The following is a 23,311-nucleotide window of genomic DNA, read 5'->3' as shown; positions in this document are numbered from 1 at the left end:
ACCTGGACAGTAAACTCTATAAATATGCAATGTACTTTAGAGCTTAAACTGTCTCTACACAAACCAGCCATAGTTAAAAGGTTTTAAAATATGTAATAATAAATAATTAAAACCACAAGACAATACTCAAGAGTTCAGAGATCACACAAAATACTTAAAATAAATCAGTAGTACAGTTCTGACATTACAGAAAAACACTTAATCTAATCTTTATAGTTTCTAGCTATCTATAAGAAAACACACTTCTAAAATAACTTACATAAGACAACAGGCAGAGTGCTGAGTTGGATGTTCAGACAAAAATGCTTCATAATCTCTGGTTCTCACTGTTTAAATTAAAACTGCAGTTCCAATAAAAAATTACATCATTTCACACTTTCCTGGTGTTCCCAGGCTGACAGAAACTGCGTTTACATTATTTTACACTTAGAACAATAAAGGACATTCCATATGTAAATTCTGGTCACAAACTTTAGCCTTAAAAACAATAGGCAGGAAGCCTTCATTTAGCCGGACTGGAGCCAACTTGTAAATATCAAAGGCAGTGATGAAATAATTAAAATTTCAAAGGACCAACAAGAAATGCTTGACTTAGCTTTCTTAACAGCAGAGGGCAATGTTGCCACATTGTTTTAAGTTCAACATTTCACAGTATTTATAAATGATAGAATTGTGTACCAAATTCTATCTGGCTAGGCTGGCAGCCTTCACCCTTCTCTACCAGTCTTGACCCCCCCCCCCCGGGAGAACTCAGGCTAGTTTTTCAAGTGACCCTTGAGAAACGCCACTTGAGAGGGTTAGGTATATCTGAGTGTACCTCACCCCATTCCCTGTCTTGAGAGCCCATCTGCATTGGCATTGCTATTCCCGCTGCGGTGCTGCACTGACATATCATATGCTTGCAACCCCAGGCTTCATCTTAGCAACTTGGCATTTTGCTGACTGGCTCTGTTTAACCATTTTAAGGGGTTGTGATCTGTCATAATAGTGAATTTCCTTCCATACAGATAAGGCTGAAGTTTCTGCAATGCCCACACTATGGCTAGACATTCCTTTTGTACAGCTGCATAGCATTCCTCCCTGGGTTGGAGCCTGTGACTATGATAAACCATTGGGTGCTCTTTTCCCTCTGAAGAAATCTGGCTAAGTACAGCCCCCACCCCATGGTTTGAAGCATCCACCTGCACAACAAATTATTTGCTGTAATCTGGACTGGCTAACACAGTGGGTCCTCCCATAGCTTCTTTAAGCTTCTGGAATGCCTGCTCACATGCTGGGGTCCACACTACCTTATCTGCCCTGTTCTTCCTCATCAGGTCTGTGAGGGGAGCAGCTATGGTACTATAACTGGAGACTAACTTTCTGTAGTACCCTGCTGTCCCTAAAAATGCCCTCACCTGCTTTTTAGTAACATGTGCAGGCCATGACCGAATGGCTTCCACTTTGGCAGGTTCTGGCCTTATCTTACCACTCCCCACTCTATGTCCTGGGTAGGAGACCTCTGCCATACCCACCTGACATTTGCTCAGCTTAATCATCAACCCTGCCTCTGTAGTCTGCCCAGCACCACCCTGACATGCTGAAAGTGCTCTGGCCAGAAATGGCTGTCAAGCAAGGACAAACCCGCCTGCTCCTGCTAGGATATGATCTACCAGTCTCTGTAAAGTCACTGAGGAATTCTTCACCCCAAAGGGCATCTTTGTGTACTCCTACAAGTCAAAAGGATTCACAAAGGCTGACTTCTGTCTAGCACTGGGTGTCAAGGGCACCTGCCAGTAACCCTTGGTGAGATCAATTATTGTAAGATACTAAGCCCCACCCAGCTGCTCTAGGGCCTCATCTGTCCTAGGCATGGGGTAAGCATCTGACTCTGTGACTATTTAATTTCCTGTAGTCTACACAGAACCTGGTACTGCCATCCTTCTTTGGCACCAGCACCACTGGGGAGTCCCAGGAACTGTTGGACTTTTGAATCACCCCTAGTTCCAACATCTCCTGTACCTCCTCCCTCAGAGTCTGTTTGACTTTCTCAGGCACTCTATAAGGGGCCTGCCTAAGGCCTTTGGGGTCCTGTATCCACCTGGTCCTGCACCAGGTGGGTGCACCCTGGCTTCCCAGTGAACATGTCCCCAAATTCCTGAAACACTGCTCGGATTAGTCAAACCTGGGTAGGAAATAGCTGCTGGGACATTGTTACCCCTTCCACTGAGGTGTCAGCCCAAGCCTCACTGAAGAGATCAGTTCCCAGATCTCCCATGACTCCTCCTGCAATCCACTGCAAATGTTCAGCAGAAGGGCCTCCCTGTCATGGTAAGGTTTCATCATGTTAACATGGTACAATTTGTGCCCCTGCCATCTGCCTAGCACTTCCGCCATGTAGTTAACATCACTTACCTTTCTTACCACCTTGTAGGGGCTTGCAGTTTGTTGTGTCTGACAGGAATGAGAACCATTACCTGCTGCCCCACAGCATATTCTCTAGCTTGAGCATTCCTGTCATACCACACCTTTTCCTGTTGTTGAGCTTCTGCCAGGTTCTCCTGGGCCAAGCCCATGATTTCCCTGAGCCTTGTCCTGAGGTTTAGGACATATGCCACAACAGACTCCTTGTGAGACTTGCACTCACATTCCCACTCATCTTGAATTAAATCTAGAGGTCCCCTCTCACCCTATGCCATACAGCAACTCAGAGGGTGAAAAACCTGTGGATTTCTGGGGAACTTCTCTAAGCAAACAACAGATGGGGCAAATATTTGTCCTACTCCCTCTTAAGTGATCCACAAATGCCCATAGCAGGAACTTGATTGTAGAGTTTAACTTCTCAACAAGACTATTAGTCTGAGGATGGTAGGGGGTGGTCTTCATGTGCTTCACCCCACAGGACTTCCACAGACAAGTCTGCAGGTCTGATATGAAATTTGCACCTCTGTCAGTATCTCTTTTGGGAAACCTACCCTGCTGAAAATCTCTAACAAAGCATTTGCCACCTTATCTGCTTCAATGGAGAACAAAGCCACTGCCTCAGAGTATCGTGTAGCATAATCCACTACCACTAGGATATACTTTTTCCCTGTGGAACTTAGGGCATTCATAAGACCCACAATATCCATAGCTACCCTCTGAAATGGCTCCTCAATCACAGGCAAAGGCATCAAAGGAGCTCTCACCTTGTCTCCTGCCTTGCCTACCTTTTGGCACTGCTCACAGGTCCTGCAGTACCCTGTTACATCTCTGGAAATTCCAGGCCAGTAGAAGTTCTGCATAATATGCCTCTTCGTACATTTTATGCCCATATGACCTGCAAAGGGAATATTATGGGCTATGGCTAGAAGCACCAGGTGGTAGGCTCTAGGCAGTACCAACTGCTGTACTCTCTCACATTCTAGCCATCCCTCAGGGCTCCACTCTCTAAATAATAACCCTTTGTCCCAGTATACAGATTCCCCCTGCCCTTGAGAATCAGGTGCCTCCCTAGCTACCTGCCTCAGGCCTTGCAATATAGGGTCTGAGAGCTGAGCATGTCTCAGTTCTCTCCTTGTAACCCTTCCCAGCTCCCCTTCCACAGGAAGTCCAGCATCCTCTAACAGTGGTGCCTCATTGTCAGCCTGGGTACTACTACTCACCTCTACCTTTGCAGTCACTCTGTCCAAGGGAACATCAGTACCCACAAGCAGCTGTGGCTCACATTCAGTCTCATTGCTACAGAGTAGTTCTCTCCCTGAAGTAACCACCTCAGCAGTCCTGGCTGCAAGTATGCAGTCTGTCTGGGTCTCCCCCAGGCTACCAGACCCACATGCTTGTCTCCTAGCCTAACTGTGTGTAACTACATAAGCACATGATACTGCCTCATTGAAATCCTTCCCTCTCAGGACATCTGCAGGATGTAGTTTAGTACCATTGTTGTCTCAAGACAACCTACTATTGGAATTTTAGTCTTTCCCACTTACTGGCTCCCTCACCTTTTGTTCCCCACCTTGCCTCTGTGGACATCTGTATGCCACATGGCCCCACTGGTTGCATTCAAACATTTAACCCTGGCTCCTGGATGTGTACCTGGACTAGTGGCTTCCCCTGCTACTGGCAGATTCTGTTGGGGCAGTCTGTGCTGCCCACCATGGTTTCCTTTAGACCCATGAGCAGTACTGGGGGTCCCCTTCCTGTGCAGTGCTGTCCTGCTTGCCAGGTATAGGTCTCCCTTCTTCCCCAACTCATCTGGAGTAGCACATTGTCTATCAGCTAACCAGATCTTCATGTCCTCAGGCAAACTACTAAGGGTTTGTTCCCTCAACAAAAGGTCTGCCAACCCTTCAAAAGTGGTGACCTAACATCCACTCACCCACCTATGGAAATAAGTGCTCAGTTCAGCAACATATTCACACACACTTTCAGCTGCCTTGCGTCAGTGCTCACAAAACTTTTTCCTATACATTTCAGGTGTTAGCTTAAACAGTTCTAAAAGGCATTTCCTAACAGCAGTATAATCAAAACATGCAACGTCAGACATTTTGAACAGAACAGTTACAGCTTTACCATGGAGTAAGGAGGTCAGGAACCGTACCCAGAGACTTTGGTCAACACCACACTGTTTGCATACCCTCTCAGACTTATGAATTTAACTATCAAAATTATCCCCCTCTTTAAACTGCAGAAGAAATTTACTGACCATTTGTGCTTCTGGGGTCCAGTTACTCCCTTCCTCATTACCTCCATGACTCTGGTGAAGAGTCAGCATCTCCTTCTCATGCTGCCTCTGCCTCTCTTGTTCCTAAGCTTGCAGACGTTACAGTTTTTCATTCTCCTCAGCCTGCAAGCATCGCAGTCTCTCATTTGCTTCTAATTCCACACACTTGGCCTCCAACTCAAGTCTCTTTAGCTCCAGCTGGATTTTTAAGTCCACTGCAGAAAGGTTGAGCTGTCCATTCTCCGAGGGAATTATTTCTCCACCGCCAGTCTGATTGTCCTCCTGGTTGCTGTTTTCTAATACAGCTGGAACCAAGGCAGCAATCAGGTCTGCCTTAGTCAGGTTTCCATGCATCCATCCCCTAGCCTGGCACATCTCCGCCAGCTGGCTCCTTGTCAACTTTCCATACTCCTCTGCTGACATGCTGCCTGCTCAGCCTGACTAAGCTAACAAAAGAAATAAAACAATTGTGATCTGAACTCACTGTACACAAACTACAGGATTCACTCTACCCACTACAAGCCAATTAGTATTTGCCAACTAATTAATATGTGATGTGGATATCCCACCACTGCCACCAGTTAATATGTGAAGCCCGTGCCCTGGCACAGCAATCAAGGAGCCTCAATCCTCACCGCTAATACCGGAGAGGGAGTCTCATATATGAGGAAAGGATAACAAATACACAGTAAAGTGTGATTTCCCTTAAGAGCACACAGAGATCACAGTCAGTCTGGGGCTGGTCGCTGTCTTGCTCCCCAGGTCCCCAATAAGACTCCCCACTGGAACAGCTATAGGGTCCAGATCTCACCCAGCTGGGCAAGCTAAAATCTCCAGCACCCTATCTGTCCAACCAGTGCTTTATGTCCCTGCCCAAGTAGCTGACACACACACACTTTGAGATGTTATACAACCACACAGACTCTCCTGGGGAGGGCTGGCACATGTTCTCCAGCTGTTCCCCTTTTACCCAGACTATATGGTAATAATTACTGCCACCACCCAGCTAATATTTATCAGCTACTTAAAGGCCCTTAAAGGGTGTCCAATTATTACTGTGCAGTATTATTATCCAGTTGGTAGATGTGACTAAACAGTCAAAGCTTATTTGAAGTGACCTGGACAGTAAACTCTATAAATAAGCAATGTACTCTAGAGCTTAAACTATCTCTATACAAACCAGCTACAGTTAAAAGGTTTTAAAATATTTAATGGTAAATAATTAAAACCACAAGACAATACTTTCTACTACACAGTCAGTGTTAGTCAAGAGTTCAGAGATCACACATAAATACTTCAAATAAACCAGTAGTACAGTTCTGACATCACAGAAAAACACTTAGTCTAATCTTTATAGCTTCTAGCTATCTACAAGAAAGCACACTTCTAAAATAACTTACATAAGACAACAGGCAGAGTGCCGAGTTGGTTGTTCAGACAAAAATGCTTCATAATCTCTGGTTCTCACTGTTTAAATTGAAACTGCAGTTCTGAAAAACATTACATTATTTCACACTTTCCTGGTGTTCCCAAGCTGACAGAAACTGCATTTACATTCTTTTACACTTAGAGCAATGAAGGACATTCCACATTGTAAATTATGGTCATTAACTTTAGCCTTAAAACAATAGGCAGGAAGCCTTCATCTAGCTGGACTAGAGCAGACTTGTAAACATCAAAGGCAGTGGTGAAATAATTTTAATTTCAAAGGACCAACAAGAAATGCTTGACTTAGCTTTCTTTACAGCAAAAGGCAATGTTGCCACATTGTTTTAAGTTCAACATTTCAAGGTATTTACAAATGATAGAATTATGTATAAAATTCTATCTGGCTAGGCTGGCAGCCTTCACCCTTTTCTATGAGTTTTCACAATATATATATATATATATATATATATATATATATATATATATATATATATATATATATATATATATATATATAATTACAGATTTTATATTTGTTGTCTACCTGGGCCATGGCTAAAATGGGTCCCAGATCCAGCCCAACTACCTGGTATACAAATTCAAAAAAATAAAATACATAATCCTGTAATTGAATGATTAGATAATTTAATAAAAGGTGTTTCTGTTTTAAAAAAAAAAATCACATATGACACAGGCAATCTTACATTTTTATAAATGAAAATAAACCACACCAACACAGTTTCAGTTGTGAACATTATATATTACAAACAACGCTGACACACCTGTAGCTGCAAGCAATATACATCACTTATAATATATCCAGTCATTGTCAAAGATTATGTAGCTCATTCAAATCCTGCCTCCTTTTAAACCTTGTTCCTTCTTTGCATGTATTTATCCCCCAATTTCTATTTTTCCTATGTAATTTGTTCCTACCCTTTGCTAAAGTCCCCAATTCTAGTTGTTTTATCTCTGTTACTATCTTTACTACTTCTAGTAAAGCTGGTTTAGACCTTGATTTCCACTTTCTAGTAATTGCTTTTTTGGCAGCCATCATAATTAGGCTCAGCAAGGCCTTGCTATGTCTAGGTAATTCCAAATGTGTATCCTAGATCATTTCCTTACTTACTCCAATCTCCATGACAGAGCAGTCTGCAGGGAATCTTAGTCTGCCAACTCATTACACTCCCCCAAAATATGTTCCCAGTTACCTCTCTCTTCCCCATCACACCTCCAGCATTTGCTGTCTACCTGAGAAAAAATTCTTTAGAGTCTACTTGGGGTATAAAAATACTTTGCAAACAATTTGAAGTAAAGATCCTAAATCTTCTAGACTTTGTTGTATATGTAGGAGGCATACATATATCCCCCATGGTTTCTTTGTGAATTGCATATCCAGCCTCTCTTCCCAATCCTTTCTAAACTCTTCTGATTGATTTGTATAGTTATGTAATATTTTATATACTGCACTAATTATTCCTTTCTTAATGGCAATTTCTGTTCTAGATTCTACTAAAAAAATCTACCAGTGCTGAGCTTTCAGTTAGGATCCCCCTTTTTCTTTCTGTTTGCCTATACTCTAATATCAGTCACTTGATAGATAAGACAATCTCTAACCTGCAGCTTAAATAAGTGTTTGGTGTCTTCCCATTCTATTACCTTTCCCTCTCTAGTTATTTGTTCCCAAAACCTTGGTTCCTTTGCCAGTTTTCTTCAATAAATTCCTGCCCCCTCTTGCCTGTTGTCTGTACCCCTAATTGCAGTCAACCCTATCGGCAGACTCTCCTTTCTCCGTTCCTGTGTTGGCTTACTTATTTGAATATTTTCTGCTACTTTATGAATATTCTGTATGATTATTGTTATTCCCTTAAATGTCTGCATCCAAAATCCCAGTCTCTCCTTGTTTCTTGAACTTCCCCACTGTTTCATCATCGCTTTCCACTTTGAATTATAGTTTTCTGCTTGTGCTTTGTATTGGAGACTTAACTGTGTTGTTCTGAAATACTTCCAAAAGAACAAGGTGGGTTGTGATTATCTGATTTGAAGAATAAGCTTATCCCACTTGACTTTTGCTGACTCTCCCTCCCATATAAAATCCTTCAGCTATTTATTAATTGCTATCCACAATTTCTCCTCCGGTTGATAAAAATATACCTGACCTGTGTATAAGACTAAAGGGACTAAAAGCATTTTAACTGCTTGTATCTTGCTATCAATATCCATATAACAGATGATCTATTTTCCCGGTTTTTGTATTATCTTTTGTTTAGTCTCTTCCCACATATTCTTAGCTGCCACACCAGACTCATTTTTGATCCATACTCCTAAATACTTTATTTTATCATGCCCCCATAAATATGGATATTGCTGAACTAATATGTTCCACAACAATGTAATGTCCCTTTCTGGTTTTGTTAGATATAAAATATCATCTGCAAATAGAGCCAGCTTTTCTTGACTAGCATGCCAATTATATCCTTGAATTTCTGAGTTCCTTATTTTCTTTGCCAATGGTTCTAAATATAATGCAAATGGCAAAGGGTTGATTATATGATCAGATACTGGTAGCTTAGTCAATGGATGCTTGCAGTACTGCAGAATGTCCTGATTCCTGGTTAAGGTCTCTGCTTCACAGCTTCAGGGTCTGAGTTTCAATCCTAGCATTCATCATTGTCTGTATGGAGTATGCATGTTCTTCCTATGTCTGTGTGAATTTTGAGTATTTCAGTTACCCGCTACCTTCCAAAAACATGCAAGTTGATTATCTTCTGAAAAACACTTTAGATGTGCATATTGTTCTTACCCCTGTCATTATGATCTGGGCTCTTCTTGAAAATGGTTAGCGTATTTACTCCTTATAAACAAATACAAATGCCCTCGCAGAGGACAGCCTTCATAGAGGAACAGATGGAGATACTATAGTGCCATTTATTCTTGCGCTGATAGAACACCAAGGAAGTCATGGGTTTAGTACTTATATGCCAATTATAGCAGAGTCAGTAGGATGTCCTTAAGAGGTTATTTGCATGTACCGCATGAACCTCCATTACAGGTTTTTAACATCACATAAGAAAGTGACGGATAGTATAATGGACAAATTTTATGAAGAAGATAAATATAGAAATTCAACCACGAATTATACTTAATGTAATTAGGGAATACAATTAGATATATAAAGAGGAAAAAGGGAAAGAAGAAGAAAAAAAAAAGAAAAACTAAAAACTGGTTATAATGCAGTTATTGCATAATATAAATTTGTCTCATCATGTCAGTGTAGACTATCTTTCTTTGTTAAAAATTACATCTAGTAAGTAACCCCAATATTTCTGATAATAGTGTTTCTTTTTTGTTTTTGTATAAACTAGTTTGTGAGATGAAATATATTTAATAGCGAGGTTGCTAAAGCCTTACTCCATTTGATGATGTGGTGAATTCTATTGTATATAGTCTATATATATTTCTTGTGTTATTAGTTTTTTGAATGTTTCCTTTTTGTATGTACTGTTTGTTTTGTGCGTTTGATTGACTGTATCGCGGTTAATATCTGAAAATTCAAATAAAGAGATTTTGGGAAAAGAAAAAAAAAACTCCATTACAGGAGATTTAAGGCATTACACCGCAAAGGCTGTAGCTCTGCTCGGTCTGACACTTCCTTTTTGGTTATAGTATATGCTCCAGCATCAGGTCCTACTGCTATTTAAATACCTTGGCACCACCCCACTGATTTATTTTTAGCCTTATAATTGCTTCTGTTCTTTAAAAGTTGTGCAGATGTGTAGTTGCATAATGCTTCTTGGCAAAGTGTGATCTCCTAATATGCTATTTACTGTTTTTTTAGCAAGTGTGCTTACTATTTGCTGGTAGTGATTTGGGGTCTCAGGGACTAGGCACATTTCTATGCTTAGCATGTGATGTCACGGACTGCACCACATTGAAAATTCCTTATTTTCAGTGTTGGAAGGGATGCACACAATCATAAGATATATGAAGGAAGGTCCTATTATAAATCAGCTGGTACAGTTTGATTGCATCTCTTATTTCTGTCATAGATAAGACACAGCAGTTACATTTTTCTCTCTATGCTTTGAAATAACATGTCTTTGTATATGCATTATCACCTAGAGTGATGGGAAGTCCAGTATGTAAAATGGACAAGACAAATCTGGCCCGAGTTTTTGGACCTACACTTATTGGCCATGCTGTACCTGAACCTTCACCTCTAGCAATCATGCAGGACACAGCCCATCAGTCAAAGGTAACAAATCCTGAGATTGGTTTTGATATGTAATGCTGTTCTGTTTTTTTTTTTTTTTTTTTTTTTTTTTTTTTTTTTTGCCATGGCTGCTATTTTCCATAATGAAAATATTGATTTTTTGAGTGTTTGCTCTTTATTGAAATATGAAGCTAATTACCACCACATACTTTTATAACTTATGTTTGAATAAGTAGTAAAAAAATATACATCTATATTCTTAAATGTGTCTGTGTACCTGTGTAATTGTTGGATAAAGATATGTTTTATACCCTTGGCAATGAAGATGGATTTTATATTTCTTTGTTGCATATACATTTTTTTTCGTGCAGTGTTAAAAATTACACTTGTTTTAGAATTTGAGACTGTGACAGATAACTGTTTTGTTCTCTCCCTTTCATGTATCACTTAGCTGTCGGTGCTGTAATGATTTTGGAGACTTGAAAATGAGTAACTGAAGATCACTGTGACACATGCAATTTAAACTTATGTAAAGGGCTTTTTGTTGCCATTTCCTTTTACTATTCCTAAGAATAGTTTAAGTGAATGATAACTACCTCAAAGTTGAAGGGTAGTATAATCTTTAAGATGTTTATATCACAGTCTCAATGTATAGGGTTTGATTGTTACCTTTGAAAGGGAAATTGGCTAGACTTAAAATGGCCCACAAGGGCCGCTAGCCTAGTATTTATTTATGAGCCTATACTCAGCAACCAAAGAATGTCATCCAGGTTGCATTGTAACAGCTTGCCATGATATTCTCACTCTCTGTACCCCCAAAAGAAACAGTAGAAACACACAACACAATTATTAAACTGTTTCAGATGCTTAGCAAGGACTCTATTATTATTATTCACTTCATGACTTAATCATCTTAATCATTTTGTGATTTAACCCCCCCCCCCCCCACCTACCACACACTACTGATCAGTCACTTAAAGAATGACTGCTATGAAACAAAAGCAAAATTGTGATATTTGAAGGAAAAACTAAAATGCCTTACTGCACTTTAAAGGTCGTGATAATATCAGAGGAGCAGATGAAATAACTGAATTGTGACTTCTTTAAAGTTTGGTATTTTATTTATTTATGTATGTATTTATTTATTTCATTCATTCATGTATTTATATATTTATTTATTTAACATTTCTTGACCGGGAAAGTCTTGACTAGGACAGATCCTATTTTCAACAGAGCAGAGCTCTCAACCTTCCACCTCCCAAATGAGGAACACTAAGTCTCATAATGTGGAACAAAGGGCAAACTGTGGACACATACTAATGGCTTACTAACAACTTCAACTAGGAGGGTCATAGGATGGTTAAAATATGCTGGTTTTACTTATAAAAATGATCTTTTAATGAACTAATATGATTCCTTTCTATTTACCCATGGATAACAGTTAAAAAATTCCTAACACTGAATGTGTGACAGACACTTTTAATGTGGAACATGAACTTTTTAAGACCCCGAATGAGGTACATTCATCATAATGAGGTACACTTTAGAGGTAAGCAACAGAGGCTGGGGAGAAATGCTCCAGACATGTCTTTGGAATGTGTTCATCATAATGAGGCACACCTGAGAGGTAAGCAACAGAGGCTGGGGAGAAGTGCTCCAGACATGTCTTTGGAATGTGGGAGGAAACCGGAGTACCTGGAGGAAACCCATGCAAATGCAGGGAGGGCATGCAGACTCCGCACAGAAGGTACCCCAGATGAGAATCAAACTTGAGAACCTCTTGCTATGAAGTGACGTTAACCACTGCACCACTTCAAACAAAATGAGAAATTCCATTTACTGCTGATACAGTTGATGTTGTACAATGTAAGCATATTAATTGGCAAGGTCAGAATGCAAACATTCCTGCACTGGATTAACAGTCTGCAAGAAGAACATCCCATGTCAAGGTCATTAACTTATCTATAAAGTCAGTCAAATGTAAGGCACCGCAAATTAATTAGTAAAGTAAAATACAGATCTGAAATATTATATCCCAACAGTGATGATGTCCCTGTGTGCAGTGCTATTGATGATTGCTCCACCCATTTTAAGCAAAGACACGAACAATACATCTGTGGAATAAGTATCGAAAGAACCTCTATAGATGGACAATGTATCTTCAAGTACAAATGGCATTTTCTTGCAGAGATTGCTGTTACCTCCCAACAAATCTGGAGTGCAGATGATACAGGACTGTCCTGAAAAATGATTCCCCAAAGAACATTTCTCAATACAAAAAAAAAAAAAAAATAGAGAAACTTTCCATTGGGCTTTGCTACAACACCACCAGAAATTAGCAACCAAAATCTCTCTGGTCAGTGGGGAAAAAGTGTGTGTGTGTGTGTGTGTGTGTGTGTGTGTGTGTGTGTGTGTGTGTGTGTGTGTGTGTGTGTGTGTGTGTGTGTGTGTGTGTTTTTAAGGTAATGTGTGGTGCTGGGGTTAAGAGCATTGTTGGAGTTAACATGCATTTGTAAGGACAGGAATACAGGCATTCACTAAACTTATTTATAAAAAAAAGCCTTCAGTTCTCTTTTTCAAATAAATAAACCGTACTAATGATGCTAACCCTACCCTTGCTCTGCCCCTAAACACAACATTATACCTTACCTTAGAAACCCCTTTCCGTAATACTACCAGCTTACAACACTCAGACATGCATGATGTATAACAGCAGCCATGCACAATACTAAAGCTATCTCCTTACCTAATCACCACTCTAACACTATCCTGGAAAGCACCCTGTTACTTACATGCTCCCATTCCTAATACTGAAATCTTACATATATCCAAAAGCTTGTATATAGCAAAAAATGTACTAATTTGATCATTCAAACCTAGAACAGTGTCCACATTCAATTTAAGCTGCCAAGATAATTCCTTGTTATAAAAGTAAAACAATGAGTAAAAAGGTCACATAGAAAAAGTAATCAGTTAAAAAACACAAAAAGAAAAATCTAGCAAAGCTAGACTTTCTACTGTGTGATACATTAAACCTCTTGCATTAGAGGCAACATGGAATATATGCAAATTACCCTTTAAGGATATCAGGTGTTTCAGCTAAATGGCAATTCTGAATGTTCATGACTTTTTCTTTTAAGTCTATTTATGGGCAAGTTCCGGCCAATAAAACCAAACCCCACAGTTTGGCTTTATTGACCTGAAATTGTATATGTGCTGGCAAACATAGCTTCTTCTTAGGTGTCACCACAGCGGATCATCTGTCTGCTCATGATTGGCAGTGGAGTTTTATGGTGTTGAGTTGCCAGCCCGGCACCCACCCTTCCACAGAAGGCACAATTTAGAGTGTCCAGTTCACCTACTGCATGTCTTTGGGATGTGGGAGGAAACCGGAGCACCCGGAAGAAACCCACGTGACCACAGGGAGGACATGCAGATATTCTGTTCAGAAGGCACCCCAGCTGAGAATCGAAGGGGAGAACCTCTTGCTGTGAGACAGCAATGCTAACCACTGCACCACCGTGGCCGCCCCATGTGCTGTTATAATAGCTTAAATAGATTTTTGGCATCCATGTGAAGGAGTATGTTATTGAGAAACAAAGTCTGTAAAAATAACTGTGTAGATGGCAGCTGCAAGGACATCCATGAAGTAAAGCTGAAACATCAAGCAAGATAAAGATGAAACACAGTGCTGGAACATTACATTTCAGATAACTGAGTTTCCTTGGACCACCATGCTTAAAGAAAGGATAAATCATAAATTAGAAGAACAAAGAAAAACTGTTATACAAAGAAAAAACTGTATTACATCAGACTTTGAGAAAAAAATACCAGACCTTCTGGTATAAATGTAACTGTGCATAAACAAGCTTTGGGAATTTGCTATAGAGAGCTGACAGCATATGTGTTGCGTGTTGGTAGAACCAAAAGTCAAATGTAACAGAAATGTCATACTAAAGCAGTTTGCCTCTGTGTATTTATTGTACTTATTACAATCCAGTATTTAAAGTAGAGTATACTAAGAGTTAATATACTGTGGTGTGCTTGCATGCAAATCTAAATAACAAGAAGTAACCAACAGAAGGCAGCACAGAATTCTTCAGCAATGACTGGATTAAGGCTGTTTGCTTTATCTAGTAACAAGTTTTAAGAGAAAGCAAATAAAAAAAGAACATTAAATATAATAAAGATCCCCCAAAGCAAATGGATTGATTGATTAAATAAATTAATTAATTAAATACTTGTAGAAGTGTATTGCCTAATGAGCAGGATTCAAAATAATTCACTTTACACTAAGGAAATTATTTAGTAACCAACTTTATTTCTGCCACTAAACAGAAAACTAAATAAACTCTATGTAATTGAACAGTAAATCACACTAAAACAGAAAACTAAGTAAACTCTATTTAACTGAAATATGAAATTAGACAATACATTAAAAGAAAAGCTATACATCACCGATAAAGAGAAAGGTTCATCCTGTCTTCAGTCTTGACTGGGAAGCCCCGTTGCAGTCAGGCAGGAGTCTTCATAAGAAAACAGTCCTGGGCAGTGTGTCCACTCCACAGGTGAGGTTTCAGCCTGAGTGCAGGGAGCCCCAGCTATATATATAACCAAGTCACGAGAATCCATACTTTCCCAGTGTAGGCTGGATCTTGCTAGATCATTCTGTGGTGTTGGCCACCCACCCCAGAAGGAACAGCAGTTTCTGCCAAATACAGTGATTTTGCAATTTTCAAGTGTTACACTGGAATATTCCAATGTCTTTGCAAGTTTAGTACTTTACTGGAATATCCCAGCACACATACACATACAAGACATATTTCATAATCAAATGTAGTGACTTTACTGAAATCACTAAACTGTTCTGGAACACACCATCATCTCTCATACCTGCTGACACTTCCAGAATATAATATTACTTCATATGTCAAGGAAGAAATAAAGAAAATAGAGAATGCCGAGATATAGTGAGGCAACAGTCAAATAATCACACTCACTGTACCCCTCTTTCATATCACATTCGTATAGCATTTGGCCCCCTGACTATTGACTCACTTATATCTGACATTTAAACCTGTATTTGCCTTGTTATAAATGCAGTCAGTTAATCCACAATTCCAGAATGTCAATAAAATCAAAATAACTATCAGAACTAAAATTGGGTTCATCAACCAATTCAACAAGTTAATTCCAGATGCTGACAATCCAGTAAATATGTCCCACTAATTATGTGCTGTATCAGGTTCAGTTTTTTTGGCTAAACCAACTTATTCCCTATAATACTGTTTATCATTTCATAATGTGAAATACTATGATTTACTGCCTGTAAATGTTTTTTTAAGATGTTGTGTATTGTTCCATACTTTCTGTAAAGAATTCAGGTTGAATGTTAAATTATTCTATCTTATCTGGTACCCATGTACGGAATACATTAATATATTTTCAGGAGAAAAGATGCAAGTTTCATTATGCCAAGATAAATGAGTTACATTACCTAGACACCCTACAAAAGGATTTCTTAAGGCATATGACAATGTTTGATTTGTCACTAAACATACGAATCGAATTGTGGTGCAGTTTCCATGAACATTTTAAAAGTAGAAGGTAATATAGTCCATTTGCAGATGTTGATGGAATGCTGAAGGAAAACATGGTTTGTATATAGGGGAATGCTGTCCGCAAATAAGTCCATCCATTGTTTCAGTACAATATTCCAATGTGTGTGTTCTGTTTGAGAAGTCAATGTAGTTCCCTTCTAAATGGGGTAACCAGTATTGAAATGGATACAAAGGAGGTCCAAATACCAGCAGCAAGGTTACAAACTGACACATTATTTTTGCATTTGTGATATTATAGTGGATGATATATAACCTGTAAAAAGAAACTATCAGTACATTTTGTTTTTTTTTCAGAAAACAGCCTTATCCAATTAGTACTGGGTATCCATTGATTGATTGAACAACTGTCTCCATACATGCTCATTTTTGAGCATTAACTTGGTTTGCACAAGATTTTTTTTTTGCATTGAAACATGAAAAGACCGTAAGGTACATGTTGTCCAATTTACAAACTTAGTGACATTTGCATTAAATTTCAAACTGGATTTTTTTTTTTGGAAGTTAAATTAACAGTAGAACATTTTTGTCCAGCATGGCAGGTAAAAGTACCTTGTGTCCTATTTTGTACACTAGCAACCCATCCCCACCAAATTACTGTTGAGTTGACTCTGGTTGCTTTTACGCCTGGTGTTACGCACTTTGCCAAAGGGACTCCATACAGCACAGCGAGAACACCAGCAGTTAACACTGGAGTGAGAATCTGAAATCAAAGAAAAGTAGTATGATTATTCTCACAAATAACACCAGTCTGCTGGTACATATTCCCATTTTATTTTCCTGGTTTAATAATTAAAACAGTATTGTCATTTCCTGTAGCAATAACCTCTTCTTGTTCAGGTTGTTTATTGGGTTCATGGACCTATATTTTTGCACCTGAATTGATTTCATGCATGCCAGATATTTCTTCCCTCTCAAAGGCAGCAACAGGCAGTGACTGCCCTCTGCTGACTGTGCCACCTAACACAGGTACAATAAATATTTGGGCTACCCTACCCTTTTTCCGCATATGAACATTCTCATCTGAAGTATTTAACAAAATAATTTTAAGTTCCCCTTGGTAACCTGCTTCAATAACTCCATCCACAACCTGAACACCTTTCAAAGCAAGTGTTGACCGAGGCTCTATCCAACAGAAATATTTTGTTGGAATTCAAATTTCAGTTTTGGTCTCAATCAGTTGAACTGACCGTGGCAGTATTTTGTAGGCATTTATTGAATATAGACTCAGTCCTGCAGTCTCAGGTGTGGCTCTAGTAGGAGCTAATGCATCTACTTGGGTTTCCCAATATGTGATCGTTTCTGTCGTCACATATGGTTTGATCTTCAATGCTGGAGTTAACATTCTCATTAATGATTTTTGTTTCTGAAAATGTTCTGTTATTTAAAATCTGTAATGCCATATTTAGATTATTTTTCCAGTTTTGCAGAGTATCATTTTCTAGATTTTTTAACTCTTTTTTTTTTTTTTTTTAAGTAATTCATTCATTTTTTAATTAACCTGCTGCCTGTGGGTAATAGGGTATATGAAACACCCGTTTAATATTATGCTGTTTTGCAAAGTCCTGTAGTGTTTTCCCTTTAAAGTGAGGACCATTGTCACTTTGTATTTGCAAAGCCATTTCATAATACAGAATGATCAAATCTATGGTTTTCAGAGGACTTACCTGTGCCACTCATCGGCACGGAAAACTAATAAGGTATCCAGAATAAGTGTCTACTGCTGTACATATGTATTGGCTGCCCTTATTAGATGGTAAAGGACCAATATAATTAATCTGCCATATTTGTCCTGGTAACTTTCCTCGTCCTATATGTCCCTGAACTGTATAAGGTATAGGCCTTTACTGTGTATGCTGACATACTGGGAACTGTAATGTAACAGTTTTAATTAAATCTAATGAAAGTGCAGTTCCTCTTGTTTGTGCCCACCTGTAAGTGGCTTTTTCTCCCAGATGTCCGCATTTCTGATAGGCCCATTTTGCCATCTGCTCAGAATCATCTCGCGTATTAACTTCTGAAATTCTTGTTTGTTCATCTGTAACAGAATTAAACCATTGTTCTAGAGAGTCTGCAGAACAATGTGCATCACCATGATAAAACATCACAGTACCTTGACTTACTATTTCCCAAATTGATTGCCATAATTCTTTTCCCCAGATTTTCTTAAAATGAAATTTTTTCAATCATTTTTCTGGCATGTAGGCAACCAAGTTGCTAGTCTATTTGCTACTGACCAAGAATCAGTATAAATATGACATGTTCCTGGTGTCTTCTTGTCTCAGATTCTGAAAAACTGCACAAAGCTTAATATACTGACTACTCTTACCATTACCCATAGTAGTAGGTTTATAAGATACAGCTTTTTAGCACCTCATTTTTTTTTTTTACATATTTAACTGACCCGTCTATAAACCAAGCATGTTGTCACTGCTCTAATGATAGCTAAGCACAAGGCTGTGTTCCCATTTAACAAGAGAATCAGTTACTGGAATTGTTTCAAATAACGATTACATTTGTAATTTATTAGGCACAGATATTTGAGCTATCTTTTTATGTAACATCGCCACCCCTCCTATGCCTGTCTTAGCTCAATCCTAAATGTAACTTCGTGTGCATGTCCTGTCTGGTGCGCCTCAGGTGAACTTATCATGCTTTGCATAATAGGAATCTCAGGTCTTTTATCCATTGTTGATGCTTTGCTTGTAAGTTTAAAATACTGAACTGTCCCTGCAACCTGTACTTTAGAATTAGTCCTGCGCTATCAATAAATTCTCTTCTAGCCCACATTGCCATAAGTAGTCTCAGTGAATTTACTATATAAACACTATCAAAGTAAATATATACTGGAAGTAAATGCTACAAAACATATTGTGCAGCTTCTAGCTCAGCCCTTTGTGCTGACATGCATTCTGCCAACTTAACCATAATTAGTCTCCCTTTTGCAATGTCTTTATTGCAAATCCAATGTAGTACTTCCCATCCTTCAAGAAACATGCACCATTTACATACACTGTAGAGGAATGTCCAACATGTTCTGTGATTTTTTTACTGTCATTTAGCAAAATTTGATTGTTAAATGTGGGGTTAGAACTATAACCCCAGAGAACATTGTCTGTTTTATTTCTAAGTAAATGGCCAAAAATTGTTTAATGCAGGGAATGTTTTTTAACCTGTCTTAACTTAGTGTTTATTTTCTGAGATGCCTCTTATGGCCAAGCCTGTAATAGCACCACTGAGAGTGTGTCCTTCCATGCTGCAGCTTGCAAAACAAGAAGTAATTTACTGGTGGGAGCTATCAGCTCCGTTGCTGTGCTAACTTTTGCTTTAACATTTTTTTTTTATATTTCCCATGAAATTTTACAAATCTGAAATTGTCAAAGGCTTTGGCAATTGCAGAATGCCCCATATCCTTTTCTAGCAAGGAGTCCTCCCTGTCAGTCTGATAATAGCTCCTAGAAATGTTACTTTTGTGACAAGAACTGTATTTTACCTGTATTTACTTTGAAACCTGCTCTTGCAACTGTCTCAGAACTTTTCTCATTTGTGATATGTTTTTTTTTCTTTACAGTCTGTGACTGTATTAGAATATAACCTTGTCATCTTTACTTGCATTTTTTGTAAGAACACGGTGGTGCAATGGTAGCATTGTCGCCTCACAACAAGAGGTTCTCCCATTCGATTCTCGGCTGGAGCGCCTTCTGTATGGAGTCTGTATGTCATCCCCATGGTCGAGTGGCGTTCAAAAGACATTCGTGAATGGGCGTGCCTTCATTGAAGGTTGGGAATCGAGCTGGCACCTCAGCACAGTAAAAATCTACTGCCAGTCATTAGCAGAACAGAGTTCCGCTGTGGCGACCCCTAACTAGGAAAAGCCGAAAGAAGAAGATTAAAAAATATCTTCGTTGTCATGTTCTGCCCATTCTAGCATCCTGTCGGAAACTGTAATATTAAAATGCTCTAATAACCTTGTAGTTAACACTAATGACATGTCCATATTACCCTTTAAGCTGTTAGCTGCTTTAATTTTTAACCCTTTAAATCCTGACGCATTTCTATGTTACTATGGAGCTGTTACACTTGTTAAATTCTGAAAAGGGAAAAAAATGTATTCATGTAACTTAGCACATATACTATCTAACCAGTATGTCATGTTTCTTTAACACAGGCATGTGTTTTTCATTAAGCTCTGATATCCCTTATTTCTGTTAAAAACATTCCATTGTGAGCAGTAGGGCTGAAACATTCCAGCCGTCTCTACAAGTTGTAAACTTTAGCTTGATTTAAACAAAAGCAAGGATATCTGTTTCCACAGTTTAATTGGAATGTTATACTCCTGTATACACTGATCAAAACAATGAATACAGTTACACATATAAACCTTTTCTTAAACATTTCAAATCCTGTCCGTGACGCCAAGATAATGTATTGCCTAATGAGCAGGATTCGAAATAATTCACTTTACACTAAAGAAATTATTTAGTAACCAACTTTATTTCTGCCACTAAACAGAAAACTAAATAAACTCTATGTAATTGAACAGTAAATCACACTAAAACAGAAAACTAAGTAAACTCTATTTAACTGAAATATGAAATTAGACAATACATTAAAAGAAAAGCTATACATCACCGATAAAGAGAAAGGTTCATCCTGTCTTCAGTCTTGACTGGGAAGCCCCGTTGCAGTCAGGCAGGAGACTTCATAAGAAAACAGTCCTGGGCAGTGTGTCCACTCCACAGGTGAGGTTTCAGCCTGAGTGCAGGGAGCCCCAGCTATATATAACCAAGTCACGAGAATCCATACTTTCCCAGTGTAGGCTGGATCTTGCTAGATCATTCTGTGGTGTTGGCCACCCACCCCAGAAGGAACAGCAGTTTCTGCCAAATACAGTGATTTTGCAATTTTCAAGTGTTACACTGGAATATTCCAATGTCTTTGCAAGTTTAGTACTTTACTGGAATATCCCAGCACACATACACATACAAGACATATTTCATAATCAAATGTAGTGACTTTGCTGAAATCACTAAACTGTTCTGGAATACACCATCATCTCTCATACCTGCTGACACTTCCAGAATATAATATTACTTTACATGTCAAGGAAGAAATAAAGAAAATAGAGAATGCCGAGATATAGTGAGGCAACAGTCAAATAATCACACTCACTGTACCCCTCTTTCATATCACATTCGTATAGCATTTGGCCCCCTGACTATTGACTCACTTATATCTGACATTTAAACCTGTATTTGCCTTGTTATAAATGCAGTCAGTTAATCCACAATTCCAGAATGTCAATAAAATCAAAATAACTATCAGAACTAAAATTGGGTTCATCAACCAATTCAACAAGTTAGTTCCAGATGCTGACAATCCAGTAAATATGTCCCACTAATTATGTGCTGTATCAGGTTCAGTTTTTTGGCTAAACCAACTTATTCCCTATAATACTGTTTGTCATTTCATAATGTGAAATACTATGATTTACTGCCTGTAAATGTTTTTTTTAAGATGTTGTGTATTGTTCCATACTTTCTGTAAAGAATTCAGGTTGAATGTTAAATTATTCTATCTTGTCTGGTAACCATGTACGGAATACATTAATATATTTTCAGGAGAAAAGATGCAAGTTTCATTATGCCAAGATAAATGAGTTACATTACCTAGACACCCTACAAAAGGATTTCTTAAGGCATATGACAATGTTTGATTTGTCACTAAACATACGAATCGAATTGTGGTGCAGTTTCCATGAACATTTTAAAAGTAGAAGGTAATATAGTCCATTTGCAGATGTTGATGGAATGCTGAAGGAAAACATGGTTTGTATATAGGGGAATGCTGTCAACAAGTAAGTCCATCCATTGTTTCAGTACAATGTTCCAATTTGTGTGATCTGTTTGAGAAGTCAATGTAGTTCCCTTCTAAATGGGGTAACCAGTATTGAAATGGATACAAAGGAGGTCCAAATACCAGCAGCAAGGTTACAAACTGACACATTATTTTTGCATTTGTGATATTATAGTGGATGATATATAACCTGTAAAAAGAAACTATCAGTACATTTTGTTTTTTTTTCAGAAAACAGCCTTATCCAATTAGTACTGGGTATCCATTGATTGATTGAACAACTGTCTCCATACATGCTCATTTTTGAGCATTAACTTGGTTTGCACAAGATTTTTTTTTTGCATTGAAACATGAAAAGACTGTAAGGTACATGTTGTCCAATTTACAAACTTAGTACATGTTGTCCAATTTACAAACTTAGTGACATTTGCATTAAATTTCAAACTGGATTTTTTTTTTTTGGAAGTTAAATTAACAGTAGAACATTTTTGTCCAGCATGGCAGGTAAAAGTACCTTGTGTCCTATTTTGTACACTAGCAACCCATCCCCACCAAATTACTGTTGAGTTGACTCTGGTTGCTTTTACGCCTGGTGTTACGCACTTTGCCAAAGGGACTCCATACAGCACAGTGAGAACACCAGCAGTTAACACTGGAGTGAGAATCTGAAATCAAAGAAAAGTAGTATGATTATTCTCACAAATAACACCAGTCTGCTGGTACATATTCCCATTTTTGTTTTCCTGGTTTAATAATTAAAACAGTATTGTCATTTCCTGTAGCAATAACCTCTTCTTGTTCAGGTTGTTTATTGGGTTCATGGACCTATATTTTTGCACCTGAATTGATTTCATGCATGCCAGATATTTCTTCCCTCTCAAAGGCAGCAACAGGCAGTGACTGCCCTCTGCTGACTGTGCCACCTAACACAGGTACAATAAATATTTGGGCTACCCTACCCTTTTTCCGCACATGAACATTCTCATCTGAAGTATTTAACAAAATAATTTTAAGTTCCCCTTGGTAACCTGCTTCAATAACTCCATTAACAACCTGAACACCTTTCAAAGCAAGTGTTGACCGAGGCTCTATCCAACAGAAATATTTTGTTGGAATTCAAATTTCAGTTTTGGTCTCAAATCAGTTGAACTGACCGTGGCAGTATTTTGTAGGCATTTATTGAATATAGACTCAGTCCTGCAGTCTCAGGTGTGGCTCTAGTAGGAGCTAATGCATCTACTTGGGTTTCCCAATATGTGATCGTTTCTGTCGTCACATATGGTTTGATCTACAATGCTGGAGTTAACATTCTCATTCATGATTTTTTTTTCTGAAAATGTTCTGTTATTTAAAATCTGTAATGCCATATTTAGATTATTTTTCCAGTTTTGCAGAGTATCATTTTCTAGATTTTTTAACTCTTTTTTTTTTTTTTTTTTTTTTTTTTAAGTAATTCATTCATTTTTTAATTAACCCTGCTGCCTGTGGGTAATAGGGTATATGAAACACCCGTTT

General features: G+C 38.4%; 1 protein-coding gene across 1 annotated transcript in view; it reads left to right on the top strand.

Annotated features, from left to right (window-relative positions):
* Positions 1–23,311, top strand: part of LOC122805310 (rac GTPase-activating protein 1-like) — a 748,681-nt gene that overhangs the window by 577,401 nt on the left and 147,969 nt on the right. Inside the window, exon 13 of the mRNA XM_044075398.1 lies at positions 10,232–10,364. Coding sequence (XP_043931333.1) covers positions 10,232–10,364 — 133 coding nt within the window. The remainder of the gene's footprint in view (positions 1–10,231; positions 10,365–23,311) is intronic.

This window comes from Protopterus annectens, chromosome 6.part1 (genome assembly GCF_019279795.1).
Source record: "Protopterus annectens isolate FY-2018-M chromosome 6.part1, PAN1.0, whole genome shotgun sequence".
NCBI classification, from domain to species: Eukaryota; Metazoa; Chordata; order Ceratodontiformes; family Protopteridae; genus Protopterus; species Protopterus annectens.
Note: the sequence above shows the minus strand (reverse complement) of the source record. Positions and strands in the feature narration are given on the sequence as shown.